Genomic DNA, 12,299 nt, shown 5'->3' with positions numbered 1-12,299 from the left:
TAGTGGAGCTTTCCAACAGAAATGGAAAATACAGCGGCTAGCCAAGCCAAGCTTCAATTCACTTCAATTTCATTTTATTGTAACATCATCAGCTTGTACGTTAGGAATAAATATGAATTGAAACTCGTACATTTTAGAGGTGATGATGGTGAGGAAAAACTCCCTGAGATGATCTGAGGAAGAAACCTGGAGAGGAACCAGACTGAAAACTGAACCCATCCTCATCTGGGAGACTCTGGATTTCAGAGCATACTGAGCATGCTCCTCTTAAGTGATATAATGTCTGTTTTTAAAAAAAATTATAATCTTAATGAACAATCTGGAGTAGCCGCTGCATGCTACTGCCCCACCGCCATATTGGATAGATGTTCAATAATAATTAAGAATTGATTCATTAAAATAGATGTGATTTAAGAAGAAAAAAACAACCTGTTTAAAGTGAATGGAATAAATTCAATATCTTCGATAAACCCACAGATGAACTGATTATAGCTGCACAAATTTAATCAAATGTAGCCATGTCTTTTATCATTTTTATTTTTCCTGTTGTCTTCATTATGAGCACTTGTTGGTGGTTGGTGTTTGCTCCATGTCACTGCTTCTAACCACCAGGACCAGTGATTAACACCTGGATATAGTTTTGTGTGCGTATGCCGAGACTTTTTCCACAGTCATATGATAGCAATGACGTAGTACTTCCTGTACCCAATGTAAACATCACTGAGGTTCTCTTTTTTCTACTCGCCCTGATAGACTCCAGATGTCTCTTAATTTTTTCTTCTCTTTGTGGTGTGGTATTCATTCCATCACTGCTGAGAATGACTAGCCCTAATTGCCCTCCTGACAGCACGAGGACTGAGAAGCAGAAGTAGATCATGTCCATCACTACAACACTACAGAGCATCATGTGTGGTTGGTGAGGGTTTGCTCCGAGTTCCTGGACTGCTCTTTGGGCCTCCAGTCAAAGAGGCCCTACAGCGGAGAGCCCAAGCTTCAGAACTCAAAGTTTCATAACCAACATAATAACAGAGATCATCCAAGGGCTCCTCCAAGACCTGAGCCGATGCTCAGGTGCCCTCTGAAGGCTACAGGCCACCCTGGAGCTACAGGCTCTTACAGCCGAGCTCTCAGGAGCCCAAAACTCACCCACACCTGACTGCTCTGTCTTGGGCCTTAATGACCCGAGTCCTCCCCTCCACCCACATTAATAGTTTACAGGTACATCTCAGAAAATTAGAATATCATGAAAAAGGTCAATATTTTTTGTCACTCAGTTCAGAAAGTGAAACCTGTATATTATATAGATTCATTACACATAGAGTGAAATATTTCAAGCCTTTATTTCTTGAAATTGTCATGATTATGGCTTACAGATAAAGAAAACCCAAAATTCAGAAAATTAGAATATTGTGAAAAAGTTCAATATTGGAAAGTCATGGTGTCGCGCCCTAATCAGCTAATTACCTCAAAACACCTGCAAAGGTTTCCTGAGCTTTTAAATGGTCTCTCAGTCTGGGTCAGTAGGCTACACAATCATGGGGAAGACTGCTGACCTGTCATTGACACCCTACACAAGGAGGGTAAGCCACAAAAGGTCATTGCTATCCAAGCATATTCATAGAAAGTTGAGTGAAAGGAAGTGTGGTAGGAAAAGGAGCACCAGCAAGAGGGATAACCGCAGCCTTGAGAGGATTGTCAGGCAAAATCCATTCAAGAATTTGGGGGAGCTTCACGAGAAGTGGACTGAGGCTGGAGTCAGCGCATCAAGAGCCACTACCCACAGACGAATCCTAGACATGGCCTACAAATGTCGCATTCCTCGTGTCAAGCCACTCCTGGACCAGAGACAACGTCAGAAGTCAGAGGTCCAAAGTCCTCTTTTCAGATGAAAGTAAGTTTTGCATTTCATTTGGAAATCAAGGTCCCAGAGTCTGGAGGAAGAGTGGAGAGGCACAGAATCCATGTTGCTTGAAGTCCAGTGTGAAGTTTCCACAGTCAGTGATGATTTGGGCTGCCATGTCATCTGCTGGTGTTGGTCCACTGTGTTTTCTGAAGTCCACAGTCAACACAGCCATCTACCCGGAAATTTTAGAGCACTTCATGCTTCCTTCTGCTGACTGATTTCATTTTCCAGCAGGACTTGGCACCTGCCCACACTGCTAAAGGTACCAAAAGCTGGTTCAATGACCAGGTGTTCCTGTGCTTGATTGGCCAGCAAACTCGCCTGACCTGAACCTCATAGAGAATCTATGGAGTATTGTGAAGAGGAAGATGAGAGACACCAGACCCAACACTGCAGATGACCTGAAGGCTGCTATCAAAGCAACCTGGGCTTCCATTACACCTGAGCAGTGCCACAGGCTGATTGCCTCCATGCCACGCCGCATTGATGCAGTAATTCATGCAAAAGGCCCAACCAAGTATTGAGGGCATAGAAATGAACATACTTTTCAGAAGCCTGACATTTCTGTTTGAAATATCCTTTTTGTATTGATCTTATGTAATATTCTAATTTTCTGAGACACAGAATTTTGGGTTTTCCTTATCTGTAAGCCATAATCATCACAATTTCAAGAAATAAAGGCTTGAAATATTTCACTCTATGTGTAATGAATCTATATAATATACGGGTTTCACTTTCTGAACTGAGTGACAAAAAATATTGACCTTTTTCATGGTATTCTAATTTTTTGAGATGTACCTGTATAGTAAGTACTATTACACTGTCATCATATGACTTTGTTTATCCAGGTGTTAAACACGGCCCTCGACAGTCACTTGTGCTTCAGGGATCCGTAGTGCCTTTGGATCCAGGATCTGTGCAGTGGACCTGTGAGAAAAAAAACAGATTTAATATAGTAAGATGGTCATTGTGAAGCTTAAATGTTTGCTTTTAAATATTCATGTGAGAAATGGCCAGAGGTACTCCACCTTTAAATGTACTTTTCTGATGCACAGCTAACACAGTGTACTTCAGCAGACATGATAAGAAAACCTTACCTTTAGTAACTCTTGACACTCTTGTAAAGTTTCCTCCATCTGTTGGTACCGCGCCTTCAGGAGATTGTAATCCTCCCGCTCTCTCTTCCTCTCCTAAAACACAGCCATGAAGCAGAAGAGGTTCACAACGGATTGAATCATTTTTACCTCTTCAAGGGGATACTTACAGTCTTACACTGACAGAAAAAAGGAACCCACATCTTAAACTATAAACAGACTTTTTCATTAGTTTAAGTTTATATAGCCTCTGGTTTCACTCATCACACAGCACAAAGGTCCTTATGTTATTTCTAAAAGACGTGATTAAAGAATTTCTGCACTCACTCACCCTCTTTATCTCATCACACTTCCTCTGTATTGCGGTGAGCTTTTCCTCCGCCTGCTGCACTGAGCTTTGCTGTCTGTTCACCTGGGACATCAGGTCAGACAACAAACTTTACTTATTTATACACACACACACACACACTGCTGAGAACTCGACTCATCATTTATCATAACAAACTGAATGTTGCTGCTCTCACTCACACTCCTAAAACATAACCATGGAGCAGAAGACCTTTAAATTTACTGCTAAACTGGCTGTTTCACTGCCAAGTAAAGTGAATTTTGGTCAAATAGAAACTTCATTTTAGCCTAAATATAATTTGTAGTTAGCAGTAGACAAACATTTATTTATTCGGAGAGTAAAAGCGTACCATTTGTGACCCATGGCGTTGTTTTAATTCTTCATACTGTGCCTCCAGGGTGCTGTAAGTCTCCCTCAACCGCTGATTATCCTGAAACACAGCAGTGGAGAAAATAAAAAAGATTTATAATCAGTAAACACATGTACAATTAAACACTTCCATAATGCTTTCGGCATATTGCGCATACGAAACATGGATCCTAAAACACATCAAATTCTCAGTCTGCACTTGAAAAACATGTTCATAGAAGTAGCCCAATTTGGAGTAAAAACACTGGCAACCGTGGATTTGTGCATCATGGGGACCTAATAAGTAATATTTTGTAATTCTGTAGTATAATAGGCAGTCTGTTTCTGTAGCTCATCTACTAGGTGAAGGAAGCAGTGGCAGCTAGATAGACTTATTACCATCAAATTATGGAAATTAATGAACTTCATACTTACAGACTATTTGCAATGTTTAAAGATAAAATAGCAAAACAAATAAACTACGCACTACTGCACCGCCATGCACTTCTCACTGGAACTCATATGTCTAGTCTGTAGAGACAAAACAAGTACTACATAGGAAGATGTACCAACACAGAAGGAGCAATACCTCAAGACCAGAATCAGCAGTGTATCTTCATCTCAAGGACAAAGGACACACATTTGAGGACAATAAGGTAGACATCTTAGACAGAGAAGACAGATGGTTTGAGAGAGGAGTGAAGTCATCTATATTCATATGGAAAATTTTCTCTCAACAGAAATGGAGATCTTACGCACAACCTGTCTCCTATATTTCATCCATCCCTAAGAAGATCAAGACCTCTTCACAGGTCCACTTTCCCCCAACATTCTCTGATTGTTACACCCTAATGGCTCTCCATACTTCGCTACACTCTCTCCCTACTCTCCTTCCCTGTGGTCATTAAATTCTAATGTCTCTCCCTACTCCTAACTACTTCCCCTACTTTTACCCCATGTTCCCCTAATAAGCCTATATAGACAGGGCAGGATCCTTGAGACCCTGGCCATGAGCTGACTGTCATACCAATCATTTATGACCATTTATTTTTGTTTGTCCTAAACATTCTTTGTGTTTTGTTCTGATGAACATGTGCCGAGACCAGACACTCCATGACAAACTCATCAGACCGTCAGTAGACACCACCACATCTGTTTCTGCTAACGTCTCTGTTTATCAATGCTGCATGTAGATAACACTGAATACTACACCTTTCTACAGTATAAATACTCCCTCAGTAAATTTTAAAGTCTTTTGCTATTCAGTCACTGTCTCACTGTGGTTTTTTCCCCACTCTCTTCCCAGATACCAGCTCAGAGATAGCGGCAGCAGCACGACTCAGACATCTTCTCTGAGTGAACAAGAATATTCGATCAGCCCAGTGGCTTTATTGTTGTAGTGGTCAGGGCAGGGCGAGCCTTTGCGTTGGCTTTACAAGCTAGTCTGTTACTCACCATTAGACAATGATGGCATTTTTCAGAGGTGTTGTAGTGGAGGCTCTGTTACTGGTCAAACCTCAGGACACTGTGGTATTTACTTTTTTATTTCTTCTGCTATTTTTCTAAAACAACTTTTATTATGTGCACCCACTCATTATAACTCATTATTAAAGGCCTAGGGCACGAACATGAAGAGTCCTCACACATAGTTCACAAGAACAGAACTAGTTTCAGGCTTGAATATTATTCATTATATTATAAACGTGTTCTGACCCATAACTGACACAGTACAGAACCGCTTTCAGGACTTAATGAGACGAAACGTACCTCTTCTAACTTGTCGCATTGTTGCTTCATCTCACTGTACTGCACCTTCAGGTCTCTGTGAGCGAGATACTCAACCTCATGATCCTAAAACACAGCAATGGAGCAGAAGAGAAACTTCAGTACTAAACTGCTAAATTCTCCTTTACTTCAGTAGAAACTGAGGACTTGGTACCATGCGGATAAAACTGACAATTGTAAAAAGTTCTTAAGGAGAACTGTCGACTAAAACAGCTTCAATACCAAATGAATTTAAAATAAAGAGATACAAATTCAAGACATCACTTGCAATAGCACTCAGACTGGATTTTAAAGCTTACCTTCATCACAGTTTCCTTAAGACGTTTCCTGAAGGAGTCTCTCTGCGCAAGCTGGCGAGTTTTTTGCTCTAACTCCTAGAACACATCCATGAAGCAGAACAGGTTCAGACTCATGTGCTTAATGTTCACATCTACCATGCACCACTTCTATTTAAGAAAAGTACAATTTTATTTTGCTCAAGCCCAAATAACCTGTAGCATGAACATCACCGCTTCTCACATTACCGCTACAGGAACTGGTCAATGTAAGGACTTTTTTTTCCACTCACCTGTGTTGTCTGCTCTAATGTCATCTTGGTCACCCCGAGATTTTCTTTCAAATCGCACACTTCTACATACTTCATGTTAAAACCAGACCTCAATTCAAAGATATCATTCTCCAGCTGAGCTTTTCTCTCCATTTTCTCCGTATATTTTCTTTCAAGTTCATCCAGAGGTTCCTGAAAGGTTCAAAGCTTCTTGTCTTTATTCACTCCTACACACACATTCAGATACTTTGGGGGAATCAACTCACACACACACACACACAGTTGTGATTTGTTCCGAAGAAGCGTACCTGAATGGATTTTCTTTTCCGAATTAACAATCTCTCCCGTTTTCTGATCCTGATCTTCATGAACTCAAGGATGCCCTTCTTTACCATACACTTCTAAAACACAACCATGGAACAAGAGACTTCAGACTTAATGTTCACATCTACAATGCACCACTTTTATTCAGTTAAAAAAATTTTGTTCAGGTGTGTATAGCCTGTGTTGTAACTCATGAGGACCATGAGTCCTCACATGGTGTCTAAAGGACCTGGTTAATGTAAGGATTTTACCTCTTCTGCCTTTTCACACTTCCTGCGTGTCTCAGAGAGCAGTCTGCTCCGCTCCTGCACTGTGTCTTGCAGTGTGTTCACCTGGGACTTCAGGTCAGAGATCTCATTTTCCAGCTGAACAGCGTACTCAAGTTTCCCATCAACTTCAGCCTGAGACACCTGCAAGTTCAAAACGTAAAGCTTGTTGCCAATATTTACATCAATGCACACAATCTGACACTACTGAGGATCATCATCTGTCAAGAGCCTGAACACACACACACACACACACACTCGAGCTGGGCGATTAATCGTTATTATTGATTAATTCGAATTTATGGTTTATGTCTATGTTGAAAAACAAAAATTGATTTTACGATTTCACTTTGGTTAGTCGGAGCGAGCTTCCGTAGTTCTGTGACGCAAAGAGCTTGTTTCCAAGAGAGGCGCGGTTTCGGATTGAAGAACGCACTGAAAGATGGGGAGGAGCTGAAAGTCTGCTGCCGTTTCATATGAAATTTAAAGGGGACTGAGGCGATCACCAATTTGTGTAGAGTTTATGGAGAATCACAGGATTTTTAGGGTGTCTGAATAGAAATGTTAAAAATGGTCTAGCGACGAAAACAGCGGCAGACTTTGGCTCCTCCCCGTCTTTCAGCGTTCTTCAATCCGACTGAAGAAACTGCGGCATCGCAGAGCTAGGATCAGAGGATAAGAGTGTGTGTGTGTGTGTGTGTGTGATCAGGAAAACTTTGGCTTGTTCAGGACTCATGTTATACACATCTATGCAATACAGTGGAATGCTGCAATAAGTTTACCATCATACCCTGTTAGTCAAACCTTTATTTTATTTATTTATTTATTTATTTATTTATTTATATGTTTTACTATTATACCCTCCTTGGGGACTGAGTCCCCTTTAAATGAAAATCCTAGACTCGCCCCTGATTGTGCCTGTATACACTGTTTGAGTTTATTTAGCGTGTTTGTTGCGTATCGATGTTATTTAGCATGTTAGTTGCGTGTTTAACTGATTTACAAAACTGTTTTTCTTCAGGGATTTTTTTATCAGGTGACCATTTATTTTATAAAGTGATGTAAGTTAAGTCTGCAGTTTGCACTTCACAAATCCCTCATATTTTGTTATATTACTTTATTTTACTAGAATAATTAGAACTTGTAAAGACTGGTAAATCCCCAAAAAAGGTTTTTATGTTGTATTGATTATTGATTGTCTAATAATTCTGATCACTTTTAGTCCAAATAATCAGTTCATATGTTCAGTTATACTGTTTTTACTTAAATTAAAAAAATCTATTCTATAGTCTCTAGTGTTTTATTACATATTTTTAAAGAAAAATAATCATTTTAGAATCAAAAATCGAATTTTGCTTAAAAAAAATCGGAGATTCAATTTATAGGACAAATCGCCCAGCTCTACCTCACACTAGTAGTCATGGTAACATGAGAAGATAAAACTTACCTGTACTAACTCCAAGAGGCGTGTTGAAGTCATCTGATCACACTTCAGGACACTGTGATGCTCCTTGTCTCTCTCACACTCCTAAAACACAGCCATGGAGGTTTAATCGTCAGTTAGAAAGTAGGAACTACAAAGTACTGTGAATTTTGGTGAAGCAGAAACTGGGGACTTGCACCACATGGACTAAAGTAAGTAACGTTAAAAGTTAAGCCTTAAATAAGTTTAATATAAGGTCCAGTGTCTAAAACTCCTAAAACACAACAAAAAGAGGTTCAGCCTCGAGAGCTCTAGGTTCACGTCTACAATGTACCGTTCTCAATCAGTGAAAAAACTGCATTTCCTATTTCATATACATTTCTGTATTTTGTTTAATAGCCTGTGGTGTAACTCCTCATTGCATTATGATCACCACGAGTCCTGACAGATTTCTAAACGAACTTTATGGGGCTATTAGCGATCTTCAGAATGCTCACCCCGATGGACTGTTTATTATCGCCAGAGATTTCAACCATGCAAATCTCAAATCATTGCTCCCTAAATTCCATCAGCATGCGGACTTTTCAACGAGAGGGGCTGGATCTCGTTTATGCAAACATTCCCCGGAGCATACCACGCGGAGTCCAACCCCCACCTCGGCTAGTCGGACCACATCCCTGTCATTCTAATTCCAGCATACAGACCGCTCGTCAGTCACTCTAAACCGGTTCTGACACAGGTGAAAACCTGGCCAGCAGGAGCCATCTCCGCTCTTCAGGACTGTTTCCAGTGCACTGACTGGAACATGTTCAGGTAGGATGGAACCAACGGCGACTCTATCACCTTGGACGAGTACACGGCATCAATGACCAGCTACATCGACAAGTGCATTGATCATGTGATCGTCTCCAAGGCCATCACCCCATGCTGCAACCAGAAGCCATAGATTACTGCAAAGGTGCGGCCGCTGCTGAAGTCCTGAGACTCGAGGACAAGACGGCCTTAAAAACAGCAAGGGCCAAATTGTGCTGAGCCATCAGAGAGGCTGTTCCTCCACTGAGAACAAGAGGAGACTATCACATCTGATACGGGGAAAAATCAGCCCAAAATCCAGCTATTACTCTCTCTCTCTTTGATAAACTCAAATGAACCCAATAAACAAGTTTAAATTTCATTCCAATATAACTGACAGAGGCTCCGCCCCTTTCTGGTGTTGTACAGAACCTGACTCCACAGACGAATCGTCCACACGCATCACACACCAAGACCGGACATGGGAGCGTTATATGAAGGATTTATTTCTTCCTCATGTTATTTTAAAAAGTCCTGTCACTGTGAGTCTTTTCTCTCTCACCTTGTGTTTTCTCTCACTCTCTCGCTCTGCCTCACACAGCACTTCCTCCAGCACCCTCACTCGCTCCTCCAGGATGGACCTCTCACTGTCCAGCAGAGAACCGGACACCTCCCTCTTCTGACTCTTCTCCTCAGCCTCGCTCACAGACCCCTGTAATGTTTATCATTTACTTTTACACACACCTTCAGACATTTTGAGGCTTGACAAAGAACTCAGGGAAACAGAACACAATGAACACACCAGATGAAAAGATGATCAAATGTTCTGAAAAGATGTAACGACAAATTCTGAATATTTATGGAAACATTTGTTTTTCACCAAGACACAGAAATGTTTATATATAAATTTTCTAAAAACAGGATACAGAATGCTAATGTAAAATTGTTCGTTAGATAATTAAGTATTTTATTAAACAGAAATACAGGACTGTGTTGGGAAGCTCATGTTTATTATTTTCAGCACATGTACAATTATTTCTACACTATGATTATTTCAGTTTCTCCAGCTTACTGAATATGAGCTAGATCCATGTTCAATATGAAACAAGATGAAGAAAAAACGGAATATTCTTAACATTAAACCTCTCTCTCTCTAACAGTCTGCTAGTTTATACAGCTGGCAAGAACTACTAATAACTATTCTTTTAAAAATAAATGATAACAAACATTTGATTAAAAACTGTTTGTTTCTGGTGATAATGAGTCTCGTTACATACTGCACATAAACGCTCATCCAGGCTAACAGCTAAGCTAATGTAGCTACCTAGCTAATAGCTATCGCCCGCTGGAGTCCCTGAAGTGACCATAACGGAGTGTTTTACTGAGGTGTAGAAGTGGAGATGGATGTGATGGTGGTTTGGTCAGTACCTGAGGAACAGCGCTGTCCGTCTGTGTTTCATCCCCACACTTCAAGCCTGGATCCAGCAAAGAGCCCGTCTGTACTGGGTCTAAATACAAACAAGCAGAACATCGCGGTCTCCATGATATACACTCATTACTGCTTAGAGTCTTACATGCACTCGGCTCATCGAGGACTGAAACACTTTTACTAACGTGGTGTGTTAAAAACGGACAGAACTCAGCTGTGTGTGTGTGTGTGTGTGTGTGTGTGTGTGTGTGAGAGAGAGAGAGAGAGAGAGAGAGAGAGAGAGAGATGTCCTACCCTCGGGGCCCGGTGTGTCCGTGAGCTCCGCTGTTTTCTCTCCATCTCTTCGCTTCTTTATTAAATAATAAATTCCCGCACCAGCTAAACTTATTAAATGTAGCATCGTTAACTCGATAAACCGCTAAACTAAACAACCTTCAGTAAAAAAAGTAAACTCTGATTCTCCTTCTCTCCGTCATCACCTTCGGTGACGTCACCAATGCGCAAATCCCGGGGAGGGGGGGGGGGGTTCAAGATGGCTGCTGGAGCCGAAGCGTCTTTATATTTATATCTTTTCAATATGACCGAAAGGGAAAGAAATCGTCATTTAAATCCAGGGACATTCTAAAACGCTTAACGTGAAAAACGCTTAACGTGGCTTAATGTATTAAAACAGTGTACAACACACCAAACTCGGTGAACACATTATTAATAAACTATACTATGTACAGACAAGCACATGAGCCCAGAATAAGAACCCAACGCATTTAATTACGCATTAAGTGTTTTGCTCCCATAGAAAACCGTTATATGGAAAAGGCTTAACGTGGCAACTGACTCGTTTCCCACATTTCAGGGATTCCTTTCTGAAACGAGCCCCAGAATAAGAAAGCAAAGCTTTCACATGGTCACATGGTTTCCTACAACCAATCACAGGTGTTTGTTTTTAAACAAATTAAAAAAAAGCTTGTGAAAGCTGTGCTTTCTTATTCTGGGGCTCGTTTTTCCTCGCTATTTTTCTCTTTTTCACTGCATTGTTTGCTTTTGTTCTGTCTTTATTGATTGTTTCACTTAATACCGGGGGTTAAAAGATTCTGTTAAAAGGAAAGCTTTATTCTTATTTGCGAAACAACTCAAGACTGATTTTACTTTCTTTCAAGAACCGCATTCTGTTAGTAATGATATAAAGTTATGGAGGTCCCAGTGGAATAATGATCTATGGTTTGCTCATGGTTCTGAGAGGTCAGCAGGGGTCACTATATTAAAGAACACTTTTTCTAGAAATATCCTAGAGGCTTTTTCAGATCCTCTGGGACACTTTTTATGTTTACTTTTATGTCTGAATGATCAGATCTTTATTTTGGTTAACATTTATGGGTACAATTGCAATTCTGAAAATGCTAAACTTTATATGTCCTTAGACGACAGACTATTGTTTTGGTTTCAGAAATATCCACATTAGGGCTGCAGCTATCGATTATTTTAGTAATCGAGTATTCTACCGATTATTTCATCGATCAATCGAGTAATAGGATAAGAAGTACTTTTTCTTTATTAAAGAGGAATACTAATTATGCAAGAGAAAATAAGACCGGTCTCTTAAAATGAACAGCTAAGGTGTTTCCTATTGACAAAATGAAAATAAAATCTAAACCCATTAAGTGCATTTAACTGACATTCAAAATGCAAATACAAATATATAAATAAAAATACTTAATTACTTCAAAAGAAGGTAAAAATAGTACAACCTAAAACATAATAATAATAATAATAATAATAATAATACCTAAACATTGCATGTATGTTGATAACTTTGACGTTTCTGTCTAACTCCAAGCTCAAGCAGGACATAAGCCTTTACTGTCTTCCTGTAATGTATTATTTGAATTGTATTTTCACATTATTCAACTGCTGCTATACGTACTGTGTTGTTCTGTATGTCTTTTGTCTTGCACTGTTAGCACCAAGTTGCACACGATGTACTTTATGTAGCTAGGACAGCTTACTTTCTGTCCTTAGCTCTGTGTTTTGTAATTATATGT

The 12,299-nt window shown here is 40.0% G+C and overlaps 1 protein-coding gene across 1 annotated transcript; it reads right to left on the bottom strand.

The window, feature by feature from the left end:
• Positions 1 to 2,670: 2,670 nt before the first annotated feature.
• On the bottom strand, positions 2,671 to 10,744 carry LOC131348389 (cilia- and flagella-associated protein 157-like). The gene is made up of 13 exons (XM_058383289.1): positions 10,555 to 10,744; positions 10,260 to 10,339; positions 9,394 to 9,543; positions 8,064 to 8,144; positions 6,602 to 6,760; positions 6,335 to 6,427; positions 6,048 to 6,218; positions 5,779 to 5,853; positions 5,462 to 5,545; positions 3,696 to 3,776; positions 3,329 to 3,409; positions 3,001 to 3,093; positions 2,671 to 2,830 (listed from the first exon to the last, which is right to left on the bottom strand). Exons 1-13 carry the CDS (start codon positions 10,658 to 10,660, stop codon positions 2,786 to 2,788), a joined length of 1,299 nt encoding a protein of 432 aa, XP_058239272.1. The 5' UTR covers positions 10,661 to 10,744; the 3' UTR covers positions 2,671 to 2,785.
• Positions 10,745 to 12,299: the final 1,555 nt, after the last annotated feature.

Source organism: Hemibagrus wyckioides, linkage group LG28 (assembly GCF_019097595.1).
Source record: "Hemibagrus wyckioides isolate EC202008001 linkage group LG28, SWU_Hwy_1.0, whole genome shotgun sequence".
NCBI lineage: Eukaryota > Metazoa > Chordata > Actinopteri > Siluriformes > Bagridae > Hemibagrus > Hemibagrus wyckioides.
This window is presented reverse-complemented; position numbering and strand designations above follow the sequence as displayed.

What these genes read in the sequence shown, in the direction of transcription:
- LOC131348389 (XM_058383289.1), bottom strand. Translation starts at nt 10,660, where the DNA reads ATGCTACATTTAATAAGTTTAGCTGGTGCGGGAATTTATTATTTAATA. An exon ending in GGACACACCGGGCCCCGAGG is followed by an intron (nt 10,340 to 10,554) that starts GTAGGACATCTC and finishes GTTTGTATTTAG; the next exon opens with ACCCAGTACAGACGGGCTCT. An exon ending in AATGCGACAAGTTAGAAGAG is followed by an intron (nt 3,777 to 5,461) that starts GTACGTTTCGTC and finishes GCTGTGTTTCAG; the next exon opens with GATAATCAGCGGTTGAGGGA.